The 25,096-nt window shown below is 42.8% G+C and overlaps 1 protein-coding gene across 23 annotated transcripts in view; it reads left to right on the top strand.

Annotated features, from left to right (window-relative positions):
- BBX (BBX high mobility group box domain containing) overlaps positions 1 to 25,096 on the top strand; it is a 183,575-nt gene that overhangs the window by 140,818 nt on the left and 17,661 nt on the right. For 17 of the 23 annotated variants that reach the window (XM_037907660.2, XM_037907740.2, XM_037907723.2 and 14 more), the window contains 5 exons: positions 597 to 735; positions 5,112 to 5,260; positions 13,128 to 13,217; positions 23,013 to 23,210; positions 23,924 to 24,116. In XM_037907660.2, the coding sequence (XP_037763588.1) occupies positions 597 to 735; positions 5,112 to 5,260; positions 13,128 to 13,217; positions 23,013 to 23,210; positions 23,924 to 24,116 (769 nt within the window). The remainder of the gene's footprint in view (positions 1 to 596; positions 736 to 5,111; positions 5,261 to 13,127; positions 13,218 to 23,012; positions 23,211 to 23,923; positions 24,117 to 25,096) is intronic. The other 6 variants (XM_043538539.1, XM_037907727.2, XM_043538537.1 and 3 more) reach the window with 3 other exon arrangements.

Raw genomic sequence — 25,096 nt, 5'->3', positions numbered from 1 at the left:
AAACAGTGTGGAGTTCGTTCATCAGGATAGAAGTAGGGAGATCACATGTGTCATCAGTTTCCAAATTTAGCATCTCCGTTGTTAAAAGTGGATGATGATGATGATCAGTGAGAGAACCTTGAATTTGAATGGAAAGATGAATTTGGGTTTAAAATATGTGATGTATCTTTTCAGTAGGATACATTTAAAAGCATTTCTCTGAGCAGCAAATCGAAGATGATAATCTGAACAGCCAAATTGAAGCGAGAACCCTTGAGGTTACTTTTCCTTTACATTAAATCTGTGAAACCTTTTCTCCTTCATTATACCTCTGCAGATCCACACTGTAGGGGTCCTGCAGCTTAGCAGAAAGTTCCAAAAGTTGGCTCTTTTAAGGTAGTAAATATGGGTAAATCCAGTTGCTACCAGGTAACCTTCTTATCCCTTAGGAACCTAAGTTGGCACAGAACCCATTTTAGGAACATGTGAAGAGTCAGTCAGCAGAGCAGCAGAAATTGCACTGTTGAGCGACTCTTGATATACAGGATCCTTGTGAGTCCAGTGCACTGTGACCCAGGTTCCATGGTGAAAGTAAGACTCTTTTTCCTCTTTCCTAGGCAAACGAAGCTCAGGAAAAGGCAACTCCTCAGACCACGAAGGATGCTGGAATGAAGAAAACTGGGCCTTTTCCCAAAGTGGGATGAGTGGGAGTAAAAAGCTGAAAAAAACTAAGCCAAAGGAAGAATTTGTTCTGGGGTGAGTTGATGTAACTCACGTGAACAGAGTTTTGCACAAGCATGATTTGTTTCCAATCTATAGGAATGGATTTGGTTGTCATAGTAAAAGTAGATAACTATGCACATTCCACTGAAAAACAGGATAATATAGTATGTAGCGCACAGGACTGGGAACCAGACCATCCTGTGTCCAGGTCTGGTCTCTGATTCGGTTTAGCTTTAGGCAAGCTGCATAGATCAAAACTGTCAAATTGGACTCTGATTTTTCAGTGCCACATTTCAGACACTTGAGGCCTGATTGTTAAAGGTGCTGAGCACTCCAAACTGAAGTTAAAGCCAATGGGAACAGCGGTTGCTCGCCACCTCTGTAAGTCAGGCCCAAGCTGTCTCAAGCTAGATACTCGCAATTAGAGCATGCGTCTGAAACACTCAGCCCTCACCTCTCTGGGCTTGATTCTGTCTTCTCACTGATTATTAAACCAATCTAATTCCATTGTGATCACTCATGATTTACACCGACATAAATCGGAATCAAATAATTATTTCCACATTTCTAAAATAAGCACAATATTTACCTAGCTAAGAGGTGATGTAGAGGGTTAATTTAATTTTCAAAGAAACATTATTTAAAGTTCTAAGTAGGCGCTTCATCAACTGGAAAAAGTGTTACTTTTTACCCCCCAAAAAGGAGATAATTTGACACTGCTCCTTTCACTTATTTATTATTTCTATTATTGTAGCACCCAAGAGTCGTTATTTTCCTTTGTAGGCATTGTTCTAAGGCAGTGGAGGGTAAATAAATCATTTTCAGTCAAGGAGGCAACTACTTGAATAGGAGATAAGCTGGTTAAGGCAGTGGAATAAATCAGTAGAGAAATAATTATTAATTACTCTTAAAAATTAATGCTTTTGCAGATCTACACAGAAGTGGCTCTCAGGAATATGAATAGCAATTCTCCTCATAGCACTAACAGATTTACTTAACTTCAGCGATAGTGGTGAAAAATCTATTTAGCCATTCATACTTTGCAAATCCTTGGATATTTCTAATTATCTGAATTCAGAGGGAATAAATTGGATTAAAGGGAATAGATTCTCTTCATATTTCAGGCTTAAAGTTTTAATAGGTTTCTTTTTGTGTAGGTTTATAGTAACATTTTTCATAACCTAATGTATCCGAAATTTAGTTGTAATGCACTTAGAGCAAGGACGTTAAATATTGAAAATCTCAAGGTGGTGTTATTACCTGAATACACTTCGCAAAGTAAAGCTGCACTTTTATTATTCTCAGTACATAATGTCCTCGCCAGTGATACCGAGATTTTGTAAAGATCTTCTCATACTGCACAATGTTCCATTAAAAAGTTAACCAGCTTTCCATTTATTTAATTCCGTTAAAACTTTAAGTCAGTTTGAGAAGATGATGAATTCCGCAGCTCCTCAGCTAATCTAAAAAATGTAGATGCAAATAATTTATTCAGTGTTTGCCAGTTAAAAGTTTTGAATAATGTATTTGACAAATATTGTGCTACCATCTGTACAACTGGTTAGATAGTGAAGATATATATGTGAGGATAACTTATTTCCTGACTCAGCAGTGTTGTTCATTACTATTATTCAACCAGTTCTGATAGAAGAAATCTTTATAATACATGGATTTAAGATTTTTACTAACAGTTCAAGAAACTGTGGGTATGTCTCCACCACAGCCACGTACCCGTGGTGCTGCAGCTGTACCACTGTCACTCTGTAGTGTAGTTGCTTCCTACGTTGATTGAAGAGGGTTTTCTGTCAATGTAACTAATGCACCTCTCTGAGAGGCGGTAGCTAGATCAATGAAAGAATCCTTTCACTGACGTAGCCGTGTCTACACTGGGGGGTTAAGTCAACCTAATTGTGATGCTCAGGATACAAAATTTTTCACAGCCCTGAATGGCATAGCTGGGTCAATCCAATTTTGAAGTGTAGATCAGACCTATATATTAAACATTCCTCTTCAAGGCTCTGCATACCTACATCCCTCTTCAAGGCTTTCCACCTACATCTCTCCTCTTATTTCCTCCTCCCCCAGCCCTGCACACCTTGTTCCTCCCACCCCTCTCGCCGTGCAACTTCCTTCTTCTCCCAGACTCAGATTTGTACCTTTCCTTGCATTTGTTCCCATGGTAATGGGCAACTATCTCCCTCTTCTTGTCTGCCAGGTATCCTCTGCCTTCTTCATATTAATCCTTTTTAAAATGTACTGATTCCAGGTATAGGGTTGCAGGTGCCTGGTTTTTGACCGGAAAGTCCGCTCGAAAAGGGGACCTGACTGTGTTAGATCTACTGACCAGACACCCAAAGTCTGGTTACTGCGGGCGGGGGAGGCAGGGAGGCACTGAGTCATCACCTGCACCAGCCCCTGCTTACCTGGGGCAGCCTCTTACCTGCGACAGGTGGCTGCAACTCCCAACCCCGGCTCTGCGGATGAGTCCCTCCTGATCCGGGCAGAAGTTGGGGAGAGGGGGACGAGCAACAGGGAGCAGCAGGGAAAGAGGAGCGAACAGGGGTGGGGCCTCGGGGGGAAGTGTCTGGTTTTTAAATATTACAAAGTTGGCAACCCTATCCAGGTATCCTCCCTACCGCCTTCTCCAGTGGCAACTCCCTAGTGTTACATGCCATGTTTGTCTTCTCTGTCTTAGCTCCTGTCCTGTCATGAGCTCTGCAGAGGTAGTCCCAGGCCCTGTACCAGTGCAGGGGTCTGCCTATGTGAACGTCATTACAGGATCGGGGCCTTAGGTTGCAAACTCCTCAGGCCCGCTAATGTCTGTCTATATGTTTGTAAACCTCTGTATGTTTATGACACTATAATTGCTTTTTTAATAATTAAAATCACTGGCTTAGTGATGGCAGCACTCACTGCTTCTTCCACATCCCACATGCTATAAACTGTCTGTGATGATGGCTCTTCTGCTGTCAAAGTTGGGCTTGCTTGTTAGACCTGCACCCTCCCCCCGGGACCATAGGCAGGTGTGTTGGGAGTTGGGAAAGGAAATAGGACAGGGAAGGGAGAGCATATGTCAGCCATCAAAGCAACAGCTCTACTTACTTCATGGATGTCTAGATACCCATGTACAGAGTAGCATGGTCGCAGCACGGCCTGTTGCTTTTACTGACAAAACAGTTGCTGTGAACCAAGTCTGTGTTTTGTAACTGAAACCACCGCTCTTCTGCGTGGGTCTGATTGAACATCAGAGAAAGATGAAATACGTTTCTAACAAAAATACAGAATAGTGGTTACGGGGATAAGTAAATCAACTGCAATTTGCGAGTTTCGTTGCCCGTAATGATGCTTCATTTGAGAGCTGTTTCAGAGAAAACTGAAAAACTCACACTTCTGCCTTTCTTCCAGGCACACGGTGCTTAGAGGCAGTCTCACTAAGCATTCATGTTTACTCTCATTGTCTGCTGGTCTTTTATAGCAAGGAAAATTAGAGCTAGGAAAACTCAGACTTCTCATGTCAGCACCAGTTTATTATTAACAACAAAAACCACACAAGCTCAGGGGAGGGATAGCTCAGTGGTTTGAGCATTGGCCTGCTAAATCCAGGGTTGTGAGTTCAATCCTTGAGGGGGCCATTTAGGGATCTGGGGCAAAAATTGGGGATTGGGCCTGCTTTGAGCAGGGGGTTGGACTAGATGACCTCCTTAGGTCCCTTCCAACCCTGATATTCTATGATTCTATGAACATATGTACAGGAGCTCTAGTCACCCTAACAACAGATATATTTACAAGCAATTAAAGTATCATGCAGTTGGCTCTGTGTAATAAAATAATTAATATATCACCAGATAAATGCAGCAGCCAGTCCAGTCCTGCTGCATCCCTAGCCCAATGCCCTCGGTTCTTCCCAGAAGCCTTATTGAAGAGCTGTGTATATTAAGTAGTTTGGTTGTTTATTGCTTGCTTGGCTTTTGTAAATTGTTTTTCCTCATAGTTTTGGAGGGAGGGGTTGTGTGTGTGTGTGTGTGTGAAACCAATTAGAGCTTTAATATAAAGGCTCCCTTTATAAATAAAAAGGAGAAAATCTTTTAAAAAAAATAAGTTGCCTTTTTCAGAAAACCTTTTTGTTCATAATCCAGTATTATTTACTCACTGACATTGGTGACACTCTTTTTCAGTGTTTCTTTGTCCTCCTTTTCTGATCGATTAATCTCCCTCACGTGACAGATCAGGATTGAATGCCAAACACAATCGTTCAATTTTTTAAAAATTTAGTGTATATATAAAATGACCTAACTGTGATGAGTTCAGGTATAAAAGTACCACTGAAGCTTATCGACCCAGAACCTGTTTTTAACTTTATCTGTGTGAACCATGTGATTGATTTTGTTTTTTTCCCTCCCTTTCTTTAGTTTAGCAAAATTGGAAGAAGAATTTGAAAAAAAATTCAACAGCCTCCCTCAGTACAGTCCCATTACGTTTGACCGGAAAAGCGTATCTGTTCCAAGGAAAAAGAAGAAGGTTGGAAGCTGCCCAGCAGAACAACCAAAATCCAACAAAGGTAAGGTGCTTTCTGAGGTACATTCATAATCCGTAATAGCTGCTGTGCTGGGTTCAGGAGTTATTTTCTTACCTCAGCATGCTTGCCTACATGTGAGGAATGTGGAGTCATTGTTGCTTTCTTCATCATGACAAAGTTGGTTATCACCAGGACTTTCACAGATTTTGTTTTTCCTTTTTTCCTTTTATTCATTGATTTAGCATGTTCTCACTCTGGAAATAAAACATTTCTGCAGTGATGCCTCCATTCTGAACCCTTTTAAGTCCAGTACTCAATCTCTCATGAGCAGAAACTTCCAGTTGCGTCATGTTCTGCTGCAGTTTGTGTGCGTGTGCGCAGTTTGCGTAGGGTGGGCAAGTATCCTTAAGGGCTAATTCTTTGACCCCGTGGTATTTATAATGTATGTGAATATAAGTGCATCAGGAAAGGAGGAATGATTACCAATAATTCTGTTCTGCAGAGCTGAGGCAGTAAGATGCTGAATACACTGATAAAATGATAATAACTCGTACTGTCTGATCACTGTGTTGGTGGCAGTAACTGTCTACTTTTGCCAATCTAAGTACCTTGTTCAAACATATGTAGTTTTGTGCTGTTTGTATGAATCACGAGCAACCAAATTACAATACATGGAACAGAACTGTTTGTGATGTTGTTTATAGAGCGTGCCCAATATAGTATTGATTTTGTATTTATGTAGGTAGAGATGGGCCGAGCAGGTTCTGGCAAAATTAGCCATTTGTCCATAATATTTACTGAGGCCTGATCATTGCTAATTGCAACTGTATAGTTTGTATCTGAGATATCTACAAGCCTGAGCAAGAACAAATGAACCAATACTATAGCACAGTAATCTGGTGGTTTATTACGCAGCCCGTTTTGGGAGCCAACTGCTAATCGATGGTGGTAATCAGCAGTAACTTCCCTGATTTCTAGCAACAGAACACACTGTTCGGTGCTTTATTGACCTACTCATTTGTCTGGGTATCATGGGATATGTTCCATAGTCAAATAGTGAAAAGTTAAATTCTGCCCTTGGCTTTGTTAGCAAGTTGGTCTCATTCTCATCTCCGTTTTTGCAAAGCACAGTTGGAAAGCCTTGAATTTTTCCAGTCTCTTGTCTCAAGAGAAGGCCAGCAATACAATTTCAGGTGTGTTACAGGTCAGGTATGAGTAGTGCTGGCAGAGCCCTCTGGGTAAGATTATAAGCACTTGCCTGTCCCATGGGTACATTTATACTTCCAGCTAGTGGTGTGATTCTCAGCTTGAGGAGACATACTCATGCAAGCGCCAGTCAAGCTAGTGTGCTAAAAATAGAGCACAGGAGGAGGAGCTAGTTGCTCCAAATACATGCCTAGGTTCTCGGATGGGTGTGTACTGTAGCTAGCTTTATTTTTATTGGATGTGTCTCTTTGAGCTGGATCTCACACCCCGAGCTCGAAGTGTAGGCATACCTTTGTCTGGCCAAACCACAGCTAACAGTTCCTCATTTCCATGAATACTAAATTCACTTGCAGCTATTGGGTGAATCAGCACAGCTCCATTGTGGGCTGGCACTGAGATACCAAGAGGTAGAGCTGGTCAAAAATTTTCCGTCAGAATCATAGAATCATAGAATATCAGGGTTGGAAGGGACCTCAGAAGGTCATCTAGTCCAACCCCCTGCTCGAAGCAGGACCAAGTCCCAGTTAAATCGTCCCAGCCAGGGCTTTGTCAAGCCTGACCTTAAAAACCTCTAAGGAAGGAGATTCTACCAGCTCCCTAGGTAACGCATTCCAGTGTTTCACCACCCTCTTAGTGAAAAAGTTTTTCCTAATATCCAATCTAAACCTCCCCCACTGCAACTTGAGACGATTACTCCTTGTTCTGTCATCTGCTACCACTGAAAACAGTCTAGATCCATCCTCTTTGGAACCCCCTTTCAGGTAGTTGAAAGCAGCTATCAAATCCCCCCTCATTCTTCTCTTCTGTAGACTAAACAATCCCAGCTCCCTCAGCCTCTCCTCATAAGTCATGTGTTCTAGACCCCTAATCATTTTTGTTGCCCTTCGCTGGACTCTCTCCAATTTATCCACATCCTTCTTGTAGTGTGGGGCCCAAAACTGGACACAGTACTCCAGATGAGGCCTCACCAATGTCGAATAGAGGGGAACGATCACGTCCCTCGATCTGCTCGCTATGCCCCTACTTATACATCCCAAAATGCCATTGGCCTTTTTGGCAACAAGGGCACACTGCTGACTCATATCCAGCTTTTCGTCCACTGTCACCCCTAAGTCCTTTTCCGCAGAACTGCTGCCTAGCCATTCGGTCCCTAGTCTGTAGCGGTGCATTGGATTCTTCCGTCCTAAGTGCAGGACCCTGCACTTATCCTTATTGAACCTCATCAGAGAACAATTATTCCATTGAAAAACATCAGTTCAACAAAATCAAAACTCGGGAACATGTTGATTTTGAAATAATGTTGTCTAGGGGGGAAATAATTGAAGGGAAGCATTTCAACAGGGGAATGGAACACTTATTTTGTTTCCAGATTTGTATATTTTAAAATTATATACAATTAAAAGATTATATATTAAAAAGTCTCAAAATTAAAAGGTTTGATCTGAAACAAAAAAAAAATTCAGAAATTTCATTTTGTGGGAAATTTCAAACTTTCCACGTTTCATTCCAGTTCAGAACAACAACAAAACCCCCTGAAATTTTGCAAGTTCCCAAGGAATGGAAATTCCTAATTTCAGTCAGCTCTATTGAGCGGTGATTGTGCTGCCAACAAATGTATCAGATCAACAGAGATGAGTAGCCATGTTGAGATGAGTAGCCAACAGTAGAGATGTTGGCCACACTGGCTGGAAGTGGACTCTGGGATACTGCAGCTCATGTGAGGCAGGGATATGAAGCAACCTGGACCCAACCATGTGCAAGAGAATTTTAACCGTGTAAAAGATAACTGCCCCACCAAGGCTAACTTCATTAAGCTGGATCCCAAACTTATCCTGTGATGTAGTGAGGGTATTGCCATGAGTAGTGGCAGGCTCTGGAGCCTAGACTCACTGTTTGCTTTCCAAATTTGCCTTTAAGTTAACAACTGACCAGATAGATGACCTGCTATATATAGACTGTTACGTCTCCAAAGGTTGCTATCAAATATTGACCTGAGAAACTGTCAGATGTGCATGTCTGTGAGTGGGGTCTCATGTGCATGCTGCTAATAAAGAAGCACATTAAGTGAAGCACGTATAGTGAAAAGCCTTACAAAAATTACAGAAGAAAATTATAGAGATAGTTCTGAGGGATACTTTTTTCCTGCGTTAGAACTCAAGCATTTTTCAAATGAATTGGAGAAGCACAATGGGTCTAGTCCAGTGGTTCTCAACCAGCGGTACGCATACTCATCTAGATATTTGCCTAGTTTTACAACAGACTACAGAAAAAGCATTAGCAAACTCAGTACAAACTAAAATTTCATACAGGCAATGACTTGTTTATACAGCTCTATATATTATACACTGAAATGTAAGTACTATATTTATATTCCAATTGATTTATTTTATAAGGATATGGTAAAAATAAGAAAGTAATTAATAGTGTGCTGTGACACTTTTTTGTATGTTTGTCTGATTTTGTAAGCACGTAGTTCTTAAGTGGGATGAAACTTGGTGGTACACAAGACAAATCAGACTCCTGAAAGGGGTACAGTCATCTGGAAAAGTTGAACGCCACTGATCTAGTGGATATGGCACTGGATTGGGACTTAGGAGACCTAGAATCTATTCTTGCCTTTTCCACTGACCAACTGTGTGCAGCTGTCTTCACTTCTCTGTACCTCTGGTTCTCCTTCCACCCTCTGTCTATTTTGTCGTTTATAGACCATTCATCAGAGCAGGGACTGTCACTTACTGTGTGTTTGTACAGTACCCAGCACAATGGGGCCCCAGTCTTGGCTGAGGAGTCTATGTCTGACTGTGATACACATGAGAAGTAATAATGATAGCACATAGGCCAGAGAAAGCTTGATTAAGAACATTCTGTTTTTCTCGCGGACAAATGTCCATAACTTTGTAGCGCACATGATAGACTTCCCATGTATTCTTAGTGATCAGTAGTTAGAGAAGCTTTCACAGTATCAGATCAGTGCTCCATAAACTGCCACTAAAAATTCAGTGAGTAGGCTTCAGTGTGACAGAACGGTTCCCAGGATGCTAGGACATGACAGATTATATGTCATTTTTTCTTAAATAAATTTTTTTTAAAAAGTAACTGTTTCTTAATCAGGCCTTAAATACTTAAGAAATCACATACATTGCTTGTTTCAGTTGAAGACAATGGCGTTACATCAGTTTGTATTATTGTAAAGCCGTTAACTTCAAATTGAGTTAATCTTGATTTATAACCGTCTAAACAAGAGGTGGTTCAGGCCTGATATGTCGAGTAATCAAAACAAGCAGGATAAGTAGGGCATTCAGCACGTCAGTCAAATTAGCTTTCTTCTCCAGTCACCTTTTCTTTCATTTGCCCCGAAGTGCCAATCCCTAATGAGCTGGTGCCTTTTTTGCCTGTTGTGACACACCTCCAGCTCTGCTATTTAACTACACACACCCACTGAAGGACACCAGAGCACACAAGCTGTGTGTATGGGTAAGGTACGCCTGAACGTTTTCCCCATAGGAAGCAGTTTCCTAAAATATGTTTTACTCCCGTGAGAGTGAACGATTATTTGATCTCCATGACTGGCTCCTTCCTTGGCCTCTACAATACTGATAACAAGGGTAACACTTGCACCCTGGGGTCTGGACCTGATATCATCATCTTAGTATTTCTTCCTTTTTTGTTTGTTTGTTTGTTTGAATCCAAGAGTTTTGGTTCTTAGACTCATGGAATCATAGAAATGTAGGACGGGAAGGGACCTCAATAAGTCATCTAGTCCATTCCCCTGCACTGAGGCAGGACTAAGTATGATCAAGACCATCCCTCACAAGTGTTTGTCTAACCTGTTCTTAAAAACCTCCAATGATGGAGATTCCACAACCTCCCTAGGTAATTGTCAATCGCATGCTAATATACTCACCTACAATACAAACTGCATCTGTAATTAGCTCATCGACCAACTAAATAGATTAACATGAAGGAATTTTTCATGGAATCAAGACTTTCTTACTGTTGGGCCATAGTATGTCACAAAAATGACCTGTTTTCGCCTTTACTGCACTTTATCCGTGATCCCTGCTGAAGGATGTTCTAGTGACTATTGCAACTGGCTATGTGAGAGGGAAGTGGGGAAAAATGGAACCCAGAATGAGGGGACAGAGAAGAGTTTCCTTTCCCTATCCCTGAAGTCCATGTCTTTCAGTTTCCATTTGAGAACAGAAGTTTTCATGAAACCAATACCCATTGCGGGGGTTGTTTCAATTTTGTTTAGTTGTGATGAGCTGATTAGAAGGGATGGTAGAAAGAGGATCATAAACAAAACACATTCTTCATTCTGTTTAATATTTGTAAAGCGTATAACCTATTTCTGTGGCTTCCTTAGTCACTGCTTCTGTGCAGAATATCTGCTCCAGTGCTCAGCAATCTGTCTGACACTGCTGAGCTATACTTTTCTATGCAGTGTTGGTATAAGATGCAAATTTAGAGTATAGTAGTATAAACCTCTGTACTATTTTATAATGTGCCACATATCCCAATAACCTCCTAGCTGAAATCACCCCTTTGGTCATTCCAAAAGCAAATGTTTTCATCTTTTAGGGCTTGGCCCTTCATTGGGATCTGCTAGCGTGGAGCCCTGCACCAGTATTCAGTCCTGCTGGAGCCTTGGGGTGAAATCCTAACCCCATTGATTTTGGGGAGCCAGGATTTCAGCCCTCACCTTTCCCTCTGCCTGCCTCTGCTTTTCCAAGCCTGGCTTTGCTTAACCCTTTTCAACTTTTCTTTGCTGCTCATCAGCTCCACACTCCTTAGGAAACAGTTCTATTGATTGATTTGTCTCTTTGTTGCTTTGGGTCAGGTCGTCATTCTGGCGCTTTCTTCTACTCTCCCTGTCGCCACTCTGCACTCTTCAGTGTATGTCAACTGCCATGACTTTACACTTTTCTGTACAAACGTGCGCGGATCATGCTTACCCGTGCACTCCTTGTGCTCCTGGTCTTTCCAGCTCAGTGGATAAGGAGTAGGACGACACGTGGTGGTGTTATACATGAAGGCAACTCTCTTAAAAGGACAAATATCAGATTCTGTAAAAGGAAATCATGCCTTCATGAAAATCAAAGGTTGAAACAATTCTGTGGTGCTGACTAAATCTATTTATGGTGTTACTTTTGCCCCTTTTAACCAGTACAGTAGCTTAATAACAAGCCCAAGTACAGAGAGCAGATTTGTCTGCTCTTCTTTTGTTGTTGGATATAAATAAACTTGTAGATAAGAATAGCTTTAACATTTTTTTCTCACCTTAGAATAACTTCCCATGTACTCTGGCATCCTGGCTTGCCATGGTAAAGAATGCAAAGCGGGCCAAATTCTGTGCTCAGTAATATGAATGCAACTATACGCACTGAAGAAGGATTGAACTTGTGTAACTAATTTGACCTACTCTGTTGAAGTTATTTAACTTTTATCAACCAGTTATAATTAAATTAGTTCAGACTTAAGCTAAAATTACCCATGATGGATACCAACTGAGGACTGTCCTTTTTTGCATAGTGCTATAACTTTTCAATTGTGACTTCTAACTACCATATCAAACTGAAAAAATTGACTGTTGGCAGGAACTTCCCAAACCAAAGTGCATAAGCACCTTACAGTTTCCAACTTTCTTGCTTGATTATACTGCTTTTATCTTTACATGTAGGTATGAGAATCCATATTTAAATATAAATATATTTAGGCCTTCTCTATGGCCTTCTACCCTTTTCACTTTCATATTTCCTGCTAGTGGAGCTGTATTGGTGGCAGCAATGATGGAAGACTTCGATGGGGGGTTGGAGGAAGACCAGTATAGATAAAGTTGGCAGTATGTAGTTCTGCTGTTAGCTTGAAATTCCAGGACTTAAAATATTCGTGGTGTGTGTATTTTAAAGACAAGTAGGTGAGGTGGTTTTTGCAGCTAGGAGCATGTTCAAGTGAATTACTATCAAATCAGATGCAAATGGAAAGTACTCCATCTTATAAAAAACGCAAGTTGTCATTTCATATACCGTACCTCTCTGAATTCTTCTAAGGGGGGGGGGGTCCAGTCTGAAGCTAGCATGAAGACTAGGTTCCCTGCTTCTTTTTTGGAGGTAATGCTTTACAGTGCACTTCTGCTCTGAAAAGTGACTCCGTAAAAATGGCATTGCAGTGGAAGGGTTACCTGTTTGTTGTGTCTTGGACACTTCCATGTTGTTTACCAGTCGAAAGAGGTTTTTCTAACTGCCAGTGCTCAAACTTCCCTGAGATATTTGGGCACCATCCTAAGTAATAAAAATTCTGCAGTCAGAACTGAGGATGATGCATGAGCCAGGAGAGACTCCAGCTCCCAGAGCTGTGTTAGCTCTGCAATTAGTAAAAACTTACTTTTGTCACTGAAACCAAAGAGCTCTGAATATACACAGAGAGCAGATGTTTGGAGGGAAAAGGGGCTATTTTTACATAGTCAACTTTTCTTGTCATCTCTTAAACTAAATTGGTGTCTTTCTTTCATGTTAGAGGAGAATGTTCCAATGCCCGCTGAGGTCAATGGAAAGTTTCCATTAACTCCCGTGGGTGTTGGATCAGGCACTACACTGTAAAGTGAAGTGGCATGCTGTAGGGGTAGTTATATTCTAATGCTATAATTGTTTTGCTGTATAAAAACTTCTAATTAAAAATGTATTATTATTAATATTGTCTGTAGGTTCATTCCAGTCTCAGAAAAAGAACTTATTCCACAAAATTGTCAACAAATATAAGCACAAAAAGGAGAAGCTTAATGTTCCGGAAAAAGGTACTGGTGCATTACTCAGTCAAGGCTTCTGGCCACCTTCTTTCTGAACTCAGTCTTGGGTAATGCTTCCGTGCGGAGGATACTCAGTTCTGTATCCCTTTCACTCTTTTGGCCCCTTACCTCACTTTCTGTCTGCTTCAACTTCACCAGCTTCTGACTCTGGCAATATCTTCCTTTGTTTCTATATTTTAAAAAAGCTGATTAATTGAAGACCTCCCCTCATGATCATTCTACCTCTTCTGCTTAAATCTCACCTTCCCCTCTACCATCAGGAGCTGAGTTGTTGAAACCGGCCCTGAATTCTTTTCACCTGCCACAGCTCTCTAATGTTGGCTGCTTCTGTCACCATCCCCGCTATAGCAGACACAGTCTTGAATACTCCTCTGCCAAAACTTTTATTTATTGTCTCATCTCATCGCCTCTTGACTGGAGTAACACCTGCTTTAATTTCCCTGTATCTCAGTTCTACAAACTACAATTGTCCAAAATGTGACCTTTTTTCCGCACCAGTACCCAAGAATATATCCCCCTTGCCAACCCTCCATCTTCAGAAATTTTTACTGGCTTCCTATTCTTTACAGAATCCAGTTGAAAATCACCTTCCTAGTCTTCAAGTTCCACCATGTATTTGCCCCTCCCTCCACTCAGCCCCCTCCAGCTCTCCAAAATCATTTCTGTCTCTGTTCTCGGGGTCTGATCCTGCATTTCGAGCACTCTCAAAACCCCCATGGGAATTTTCAAGTGAACAAGTTGTGCAGAATCAAAGTCCAAACTGTTGACCAAGTTTTTCACTAGATAAATTTTTTCCTTTAGTCTTCCCATATCCATTTGGCCTTTCACCAGTGGACAGGAGATTCTTCTCCCATGTCGACCCTACTGCATGGAACAGCCTCTCTCCCTCTTTTTTTATTTAACTGACTCCTTGAATCTCCTCAGATGATCCCATTGCAAGACTCCTCTGTTTTCCCCAGTCTGACTCCTGACCCTCTTTCTCAGATAATGCAATTTAAATCCTACTCCCCAACTCTCCCCATTTCCCTGTGCTTAATCCTTCTCCCTGGAGCTTGGCCATGGTGCCCCTCTTCATTCCCTGCCCTGTCACATCCACCGATGTTGTTGTGCCTGTGTGCTGCATTGTGATCTCTGTGGCCTGTTTGTGCTATATTGGAATGCTTAGACTGTACCCAGCTGTGAAGCATTCAGTGATAAAGAAATTTTGTGTGGTCAGTGGACAGTATTTTGTGTGGACAGTATTTGCACAGGTATATGTTGTGGTGTTGTTTACAAGAAGTAAGTACCTTTCTTAAAGGCTAGATGTGAGACTGAGTATTGGTATAATAATATGTAGGTACAGTTCTTACTAAGTACCTTTCAAATTACCATGCCTAAATTATGAATGAGTTGTATAGGTCATCTGCTAGGAAATATGTTTGTTTTGTTGAATTCTCATGAGGAAAAATAGGGGAACCATTGAATAAATATATGAGTAAAAAAAATAAATATCTTCATATCCACAACCGAAAAACAAAAAATCCTCCAAAAGCACTTTGATTAAAAGCACTTTGATTTTAAAATTTTATTTCTGATACAAGGTGAAATACACATTGTAATAAAGGGCTCGATCCTGCCAGCTGTGAAGCACTTTGGCCCCAGTCCAGGAAAACACTTAAGCGTGTGAGTCCCACTGCTTAAACGTTAAGAATGTGCGTTAATTGTTTTGCTGGACTGAGGCCACATTGATTAGCTCCATGCAGGGTTGAACCTTAAAGTAAGGAAAACGTGGAACTTCACAACATTGTTTATTTGTCATATAAAGGTCATCGGGGAAAGAACTGTGTGACTCTCTTATGGTAATGGAAAGCTGTGTGCTCTACTATTAGAATTCAGGACTGGGATTAAGAGGATCTGGATTCTGGGTCAAATTTTCAGAAGTGAGTTGGGCATTGCGGATTCTAAGTCCCATTGACTCAATAAAACTCAGACCCTTAATGGGCCAGATTTACAAAGGTATTTAGGTACCCAAGATGGAGATAGGTGCCTAGTAGGATTTACAGAATTACTAAGTGCATAACACCCATTGAAGTCACCTGCTTTTAGGGGATTTTCAAAATCCCCCTAGGCACCTATGTGTAGCTTCAATCACCTAAATACCTTTGTAAATCTGGCCCTGAGTGCCTAAGTCACTTTTGCAAATGGAACTTAGGAGATTAAATCACTTAGACACTTTTGAAAATTGTATCCTCTATTTCCAACTCGGCCATTGGCTCACAGTGTGACTTTAGCCAAGTCATTCTGACTTTGTGTGCCTCAACTTCCTTATGTGCAAAATAAGAAAGAACTTTACCCACCTTTTGTAAAATGTTTTGGAGATCTTTGGGTGAACAGCTCAGCAGACTTAGTCTTTTCTTATGTTTCTATCCAGAAATATTGGAATCCAAGCAGAAATGGAAATAGTTTGAGAAAAGAAACACACGAGCAGTACAGGCAGGGAGCAAATAATTGATTTCTTAATTTTGTGTGATTATGGGCACACTCTTAGCCCAGTCTACCCTGAGCTGCTTTTTAAAATGTCCTGCCATTGTAGTATCACCAGTTCTACTGGTGTGAGTTCTAGTGTAGACAGGGCTCTGGCCAACCATTGGCATTTTTACCAGTGTCTCCTAGACATGCTCTGTGCACGAATAGACAATTCTTAAAAATCTGGCGCCTTGTCTACCCTAGAAATCCAGTGGAAGTGCACTGGTACTATTGCGGTAGTGAGAGATTTTAAGCCAAAGTTCAGTGTAGTTACAGCCTTGGGACAAAATGATGCCATCTCACCCATGCTGTCCAGTCCTTTATAGTAAAGGCTCCATGCATTCCTAGGCAAGCTGGGCCTAATTATTTTCAGCAAAGCCCTGGATTCTGCATCGTTCTGGTGTAGCAAACTTGAAAATCTGTAGCAGTTTTAATTAAAAACCTCTAATTTTTTTAATGTAAATAATCAAATATTATAATGAGTAATTTCCCCTTGTGTTGAATTTGGTATGAAATGTTGTTAGTTTGTGCTGGCCTCGTTTTCTGTGTCGCAGATTTTTTGTATTGACAAACACAACTGCATTAAAAAAATGGAAGTGGGGGAAACCGGATGTTTTGAAAAGTGGATCAGGGACAGGGGGGCTTTTGGCCACTGGGGAGGCATGGGAGGTAGTTTGTGATTGTGGGATATGACCTTTAGCTGGATGTTTCTGCTAAAAAAAAAATAATAAGCCATGAAAGAGTTAGCCATATTGAAATGTAAACACTTGCCTTTAGGTTTTAGATTTAACGTCTCGGGGACATGAATGGGGCAGTTTACACCCCTCAGGAGAGAATGCTGTTTCAAGTTCACTCCTAGTTCATGTTTTCAATATTTTCTTGGCAACCAGGAGAGCTAGAAAAGTGTGTGTGTGTTTGTATAATAGATGTCGTTTTGTTGTCGTGCAGTAGCCCCTGGGAGCACCAGTCATAGACCAGAACCCCGTTGTGCTAGGTGCTGTACAAACACAGAATAAAAAGACTGCCCCCTGCCTTCAAAGAGCTTACTGTCGAAAAAAAAAAGACAAGAAAAAAGCGTATAGATACAGACAGGGAAGTCCAAGGAAACAGTGAGACAACATTGTGTAAATAGGATGGATACAAGGTCGGGGGGAAAGTAGAACACAAGCAGAGTGAACAATGGAAGGGCAGCAAATGTCGTGTTGATGCCATTTTTTTTATTTTGGGGTGAAGGGTTGGTTACTTAGAAGGGGATCCGCTAACTGGAAAGTAAACGGAAGAAAAAGGAACTGGGGGAACAAGTGTAGAAGGAAGCTCAGCAGAAGAGACTCCGAGAAGGGTGCAGAAGGGTTGGCACAAACAACCAATCAGCACAGGACAGTGAAAGTCAGAGAACATACTACAGGTTTCAGTGGAGTGTCCAGAAGTTGGAAGGCTCCTGCATTGGCTGCTTCTGGTCCTCTACCAGGTGGAGTTTCTGGCAGGCTTCTCTCTATAGCAGTGGTGTGCAAACTTTTCCAGTCGCGCTCCCCCTTACCATTCATGGAATTTGTCACTCCTCCCCCTCCATTATCTATCATCTGAAACTGTTTGTTTGTTTTTTGGAAGGACTCCACCCTGTAGCAGGACTGGGATCCCGCTGCCATAATAGCAGGAGCAGGATAAAAATTCAACAGACCATGCACAAGCAGTTGGAGTGGGTATTGTGGGACGGGAACAGGATTTAAAAAATAGTCCTGCTGCGCTGCAGAGAACATGATCGCCCCCGGCTGCCCAGCTCTGAAGGCAGCAGCACCGCAGAAGTAACTCTGGCAGTGCTGGCAGCGACACGGCCTTCACAGCTGGGTGGCCAGAGAGCAGCGGCTGCTGGCCAGGGCATTGGTGGTGTTTGCAACACGGAAGGACTATTTTTTTTTATAATATATCCTATATAAATGTACAAAATACCCATTCTGTTTTTATCCTGCTCATGATATTATGGCAGAAGGTCCTTCAGGACCCCAGTTTCTTCGTGCCCCCACCCCCGAAGAACCTCTTGCACCTCTTCCCGTCCGCCCCCCCGTGCTCTATAACCCACATGGCCGGGGGGAGATTCTGTTTGGGGGGTGGGGGGGTGGCGGTGCGGTGCAATGCAAGTGTGGAGTGCAATTCTGCAGCAAGGATAAATGCCATGGCAAATTCTGCAGCTGCAGGATCGTGGGATGTGCAGACCCTGTTTGCACTGGGCACTTATTTGGATTTTGTCTCATTGTAGTCATGTTGTACACAGTATTGCTAATACAAGCTATTTCTTCTTTGGGTGTGAAAGAGATTTCTTTTTTAATTCCAATAAAACAGTGGTACTAAGTAATTGGGAGTGGGAAGGGGAGGATAATACCACATCACCTTCCTAGCCACTGTCAGCCAGCTGTGCTTTGTAGGCATAGTGGCAGAGGTGAGCCCTAAGGAAGCCTTGTGGGGAAGGAGGAAGGTGGGGATTACTCCCAACCACTGCACTGTAAAGGGGGTAGAGCTGAGCAATAAATGGCAGATGAAATTCAATGTTGATAAATGAATCAACGTAATCCCAACTATACATATAAAATGAAGGGGTCTAAATTAGCTGTTACCACTCAAGAAAGAAATCTTGGAGTCATTGTGGATAGTTCTCTGAAAACCTCCACTCAGTGTGCAGCAGCAGTCAAAAAAGCAAACAGAATGTTGGGAATCATTTGGAAAGGGATAGAGAATAAGAGGAAAATATCATAATTCTACTATATAAATCCATGATACACCCACATCATGAATACTGCGTGCAGATATGGTCTCCCCATCTCAAAAAAGATATATTGGAATTGGGAAAGGTACAGAAAAGGGCAACAAAAACAATTAGGGGTCTGGAACAGCTTCCATATGAGGAGATTTAATAAGACTGGGACTTTTCAGCTTAGAGAAGAGACAACTTAGGGGGGATATGATAGAGGTGTATAAAATCAGATGACTGGTGTGGAGAAAGTAAATAAGGAAGTGTTCTATACTCCTTCTCATAACACAAGAAGTAGGGGTTAGCCAATGAAATTAATAGGCAGTAGGTTTAAAACAAACAAAAGGGAGTATTTCTTCACAGAATGCAGTCAAGCTGTGGAACTCCTTGCCAGAGGATGTTGTGAAGGCCAAGACTATAACAGGGTTCAAAAAACAGCTAGATAAGTTCATGGAGGATATCGGTCCATCAATGGCTATTAGCCAGGCTGGACAGGGATGGTGTCCCTAGCCTCTGTTTGCCAGAAGCTGGGAGTGGGCAACAGGGGATGGATCACTTGATGTTTACCTGTTCAGATAGAACTGTATGGGGAGAGAATCATGTACTTAGCCCTGGGCCTAAACTTTGCACAGTTTCTTAAGCCCACACCTAAGTATGTTTTACTCTCTTTTGTTTAACCTTCACCTTTGCCTATTTTCTTATGGCTTTTAACCTCTTTCTGGTTCTTCCTCTGTTATAACCATTGCCTATTTCTCCTTTCTTGGGTTTTTATTTTTGTAGTTCTTGGATTTTTTATTATTTTGTGTTGTGAGAACTAAAGGGTTACTTTCAAGGGGAGCCATCCTACATGGATTCTGAGTGGTTCTGATCCAAATTGTTTGAAAGCAATATTACTCAGTATATTTTTATACATTTTATTCAAGCTAACAATCAAAAATAAAATCAAGAAAACATATTGTTCTGATTAAACCACTACAGACTCCTCTAAACTAAGGATTAAACAATACAATTGTCAAAATAAGGTCAAATTAAGATCAAGTCACCAAATCCAAGTGTTAGCTACACTTTTGAATTACAACTAAATCCTCAAAAAGCCCAAAATAGGACATCTAAAGAGGAGGCTGTCCATTCAGGGTATGTCTACACTGCAGCTGGGCGCAAACCTCCCAGCCCAAGTAGACAAACTTGTGTTAGTGAAGGTCGAGCTGGCGCATTAAAAATAGCTGTGTGGATCTTCCAGCTCGGGCTCTCAAGCCTTTGGAGTCCATTATAAACCCTGGTTATGATTTTCCCCATGGCAGTACGATCAGTTTATCTGGTTGAATATCTAAGTCAGTTCTCAAAGTTCTCAAACATTTTAATGGGGCACCAGGGCTGGCTTAGACTGGCTGGGGCCTGGGGCCAAAGCCCAAGCCCCACCACCTAAAGTCAAAGCCTGAGGGTTTAAGCCCTGTGTGTTGGGACTCCGGTTACAGGCCCCCCGCCTGGGGCGGAAGCCCTTGAGCTTCAGCTTTGGCCCCATCCTCCTGCCTGGGGCAGTGGGATTTGCGTGGCCTCAGGCTTCGATCCCGCCCCCCTGGGGTCATAAGCGCCAACTTTCCCCGGCGCCGGTGGGTGCTCGCACCCCCCTGGCCCCGCCCCAACTCCACCCCTGCCCCATCCCCATTCCAGCCTCTTCCCTGAAGTCCCCGCCCCAACTTTGCCCCCTCCCCGCCCCATTAGACCCCTCCCCAAATCCCGGCCCCAGTCCTGCCTCTTCCCCACTGCGTCGCGTTCGCCTCCCTCTCCCCCCCCCCCCTTCCCCAGATTAACCTGTCATCATTCTACCTCCCAAGAAACCAGAATGTCCTAGTGGAGTCTCTCAGCAGACGCTTTACTGTCAATCATGAGTGGGAACTATGCGACTCCATAGCGAACAATATATTGCTCCATGGGGGACACCCACCAGGGATCTGTTGGGCTCCCAAACAGGAAATGCAGTGTATACTGTTCCAGAGGAGCCCTAGGTCAACACTCTATTCTTTTCATGGTCAGATTGTCTGAACTATGCTTTCCCTTCACTACCACCCTGCCTCAAGTTCTACGCAAGATTTGGCCGGACAGGGCACAAGTCATTTTCATTGCCCCAGTCAGTTTTGGTTCCTGAACTTCCTATGTATGTTGTTTCAGGCACCAATCATTCTTCCCACATTTCTCAATCTCCTCACCTGGAGAATGACAAGTTCAAGCATCCCAACCCGCATCCACTTAATCTCAGAGCCTGGTGTTTTGATGGATGTCATCCTCCGAGTGATCATGTTCTCAAGCTGTACAGAACATCTTTTCCAAGGATTCCACTAGAAAATGTTACCTAGCCTAGTGGAAGCATTTTTCTGTCTGGGTGCATTGAAGACTTATACCCCCAGAGGCTGCAGATATTCTTCTCCTTCTGGACTATATTCTTTCCTTATTGACAGGAGGTTTGTCTGTCAGCGCCATGTGGGTCCTCTTGGCAGCAATCAGTGCGTACCATCCACCCTCATCGGGCTACTTGATCTTCATGCACCCAATGAGTAGCAGATGCTGGAAAGGCCTAATCAGAATCTTTCTGCCTATAAAAAAGCCTACGCTCAATGGGACTCTAACTTTCTTCTCTCAGTACTTACAAAGTCTCCTTTTGAACCATTAGCTTTTTGCTCCATGTCTCTCCCATCCAGATCTCATTCCTGGTAGCCATCACCTCAGCCAAGGGGGTTGGTGAGCTTGAAGCACTAATGACAAATCCTCCTTACACAATATTCCATAAGGACAAAGTTTCATTATGTTCACCCCCAAAGTAGTCTCCGAGTTTCATCTGTACCAATCAATTCACTTGCTTCCCAAAACTACACGCATCCCCAGTAGAAAGGAGGCTCCATCCCCTCAATGTTCAGTGAGCCTTGGCCTTTTACCTGCAGAGAACAAAACCAGTCAGAAAGTCTCCTAGACTATTTGTCGCGATAGCAGAAAGGGTCAGGCTATATCCTTTCAAGGAATTTCAAAAGGAATCTTTGGCTTTATTTTGCTCTGCTATCAGTTGTCTAATCTTTCCTCCTCCTCTTGGGGTAAGAGCAAGCAACGTCTATGGAATCGCTTAAAGAGATGCCTCTACTTGATATCTGCAAGGCATCTACGTGGAGCACCATCCACACATTTGCGAGTCACCATGCCTTGGTACAGGACTCCTCGGCATCTTTTGGAATGGCAGTCCTTCATTTGGCTCTGCCATCTACAACCTCACATGTTCCTCCTCTTTGAGTACTGCTTGTCGATCCCCAAAGTGGAATTCACATAGGGACCAGTACTCAAAGAAGAGAAGGTTACTTGCCTTATAGTAACTGGAGGTTCTACAAGATGTGTGATCCTGCTCTGTATTCCACTACCCCGCCTCTCCTTCCCCTCTGCTTTGGATCTTCTCTGATTCACAATAGAGAAGGAACTGGAGGGGTGGTCAGTCCACCTCACCCTTTATCCCCTGCATTAGAGGCACAAGGTGAGCCAGGGCGTATGTGTGGGCCAATGGATGCTGCTTTCAAAATCTCCAGCTCCAGGCATGGCACACTTACGTACCTGCAGTGGAATACAGGTAGGGAACCACACATCTTGAAGAACAGCTATTGTAAGATAAGTAACTTTCTCTTATAAAGTGCCACATAGCACTTCTTATGTAAACTTATTTAATTCTTAAGCTAAAAACACTACAGAGAACAATAAAAGCTTGCCAGTACATGCATGCCAGTAAGCTTACCAGAGTTAATCCCCAACATTTACATAGGCTCTGGCAGGAGCAGTCCTTCAGACCCCCACCCAAGGAGTTTCCTTCTGATGTCAAGTTCATTACAACTTCAGCTCACAGTTTTATGGGTCCTCCGTAAGCCCAGTCTTTCCAACCCTACACTAAGGACTGGGGCCTGCCATGGACCATGGGGCCTGCCCATTTGCTGGATCAGGAAGAAGGCCTTGAGCCTGTTTAAAACCAGGCTATTTATCCAAAAATCCTTTTTCTGTCTCTTGGCCCCTGGAGATCCACTTTGAACTAGTATATGCGACCCTCTTCAGGGGATGGCTTCAAAGGACTGAAAACCAGAGGAATGACATTAGGGTCCGCTTCCTAGAGGAGTTACGTACAGTTCCCCAATAACATGCACAATTATGTTTTTAATACAATGGACCCCAAAGATATTAGCCTTAATTCAATAAAGTTTCTCTTAATTCCACAAGGTGTGTCCAGGATATTGCGAGTCTGTCACAGTTTGTACTCACTAGATCCTTTTAAAACAATAGAAACTTGAACCTCACAGAAACCTGCAAAAACTGGTCCAGTACTGTTCCTTGCAAACCCAAAACACAGGGTGCAGCTCACAAACACTTCCATGACTCGAGCCCTGCAAATACCATGCAGTCTCATTAGTGAGTATTGTAAGTGTCATGTGCAGACAGATATGAATGTGTGTATAGTTAGCAATTCTAGTGTTTTACGTTTGACTTGTAATTGTAACTGACTTGTCCCATTTCAGCCATACTTGCAGAAGACAAAACCCCCGGTGAGCCTGCACGGAAGAATAAAACTTCTGTATCTGTCCCAAATACTCCAGAGCCAGCACTGCTGCATGAACCCTTGGTTGGTAGCCAAAAGAGGAAAGCGAGGAAAACGAAGATCACGCATCTTGTTCGGACAGCAGATGGCCGAGTGTCACCAGCAGGAGGGGCTCAGGGTAAGGAGACGAAAGTCTAAATTTATGATAAATCTAGATTATTGAGTGGTTCTGAGGTATAAGTAAGCTAATAGGGAAACGTACCCCTAGTAGGGAAGAGGTCATAAGCCTGTACTGGAAAAATAATTCTGTAAAAACAGGTACCAATTGGGTCATAGCATCTAAGGAATCAATAAGTTTCAAATAGGCAATTTACTGTTGGATAAAAATTTTAGATGTCAAAAAAAAATCTGTCTCTAAACTTCTGTATGAGGAGTGGAAGAGGCACACAGAGAGTGCTGGAATATAGTTTACCGCTCCTGAGGTGCCATGCCACCAGTCCAGCAAAGCGAAGGCACTGTGCCTGCACAGTGGGTGCAATTAGTGGATGTAAAATTGGGCCCTGTAGTGTATATAAATACAGGGGTAATGTGATGTCCCTAGGTAGGTCATCAAGAGTGGGGATTGAACTCAGGACCTCTGGATTTAAAGACATGAGCTTCCACTGCCTGAAAAAATCCAAGTGTGTTAGATCGCAATGCGTAGCATAAACTTCTGTGTCGTCCAGCCATTAGAGGGAGGCAGAGAGCCCCATTAGTACACAGATGATAAAGTCTCAATTAATGATGAAAAAATGCATGTTAACACCTCTATACTAAGCACTGTTCAGTACACAGCTGTAGCTGACTTTGTTGCCCCGCTGCCTGTAAATTTTACTTTTTCTTTTGTTATAGAGGAAAAACCAAAGGAGCTACCACAGAGTAGTCTCCAAAAAGCATCAAGTGCAGAGACCGATTGCAACGACGAATGCTCTGGAAGCACAGAAGCAGAGGACACTCACAGTATTACGCCAGGCATGCCGACTGTGTCTGCATTCTTTAGCCTAGCTGCTCTAGCAGAAGTAGCAGCGATGGAAAATGTACACAGGTCAGTGTCTGCTGCGTACCAGTGTTGTCTGACAGGATTCTGCGTTACGGCCCTCTTACTCAGAATGCATGTGAAAGCTGTAACATCTGAGTCAACTGGTTTTGTCATTTCTTTCCACCGCTGCTTCTCTTGAGTGCTTAGTTTATAGCACTTGCCTGTTTTAGTAGGGTGAAATGCTCACTGGCTTAATTACCAGTGATATTGCCTTTTAATAATACACCAAGAGAACCACAGCGAGCAGCGCTGGCTTGCTGAGATGGGAGCAGGGAAGGCTTGGCACTTGTTCCCTCACAACTGTGCAATGCAAGGCAGAAGCAGGCAGTGCTGAGGACATCCAAGTGCTTTTGTCTGCAAGACATAGAACGTTCTGTGCTTTCATGGAGAGGAGCAGCCCAGATTAACCAGGCTTTGCACCACGTACAACAGTTCTGCCCTGTGAGATTTGGTAGAAGCTGTGGTGAAGGCAAAGAGACCTTTCTTCACTTCCCACACAGCGACAGCACAAGAGTCAAAAGAACACATCAGCTGCAGTTGGTCAGGCTGAGCATGAGACTTCCGCCAGAAGTGTCTCCTCTCAGTCAAAGGCCACAGGCACGTGGTGGTTCTCTTGGTGCCACAGGACCCCCTGTCCTTCCCAGCTGTTGAAGGCAAGTGGGGAATTCTGGGCCTATATGAGAATGTTAGTGCCTTCCTCCATAATTAGGGCCCTACTAAATTCACTGACCGTTTTGGTCAATTTCACTGTCATAGGATTTTAAAAATTATAAATGTCATGATTTCAGCTATTGAAATCTGAAATTTCATGGTGTTGTAATTGTAGGGGTCCTCACCCAAAAAGGAGCTGTATGTGGTCGCAAGGTTATTGTAGACGGGGTCGAGGTACTGCTACCCTTACCTCTGCGCTGCTGTTGGCAGCAGTGCTGCCTTCAGGGCTGGGCAGCTGGAGAGCGGCGGCTGGAGGCCGGGAGCCCAGCGCTGAA

Source organism: Chelonia mydas, chromosome 1 (assembly GCF_015237465.2).
Source record: "Chelonia mydas isolate rCheMyd1 chromosome 1, rCheMyd1.pri.v2, whole genome shotgun sequence".
NCBI lineage: Eukaryota > Metazoa > Chordata > Testudines > Cheloniidae > Chelonia > Chelonia mydas.
This window is presented reverse-complemented; position numbering and strand designations above follow the sequence as displayed.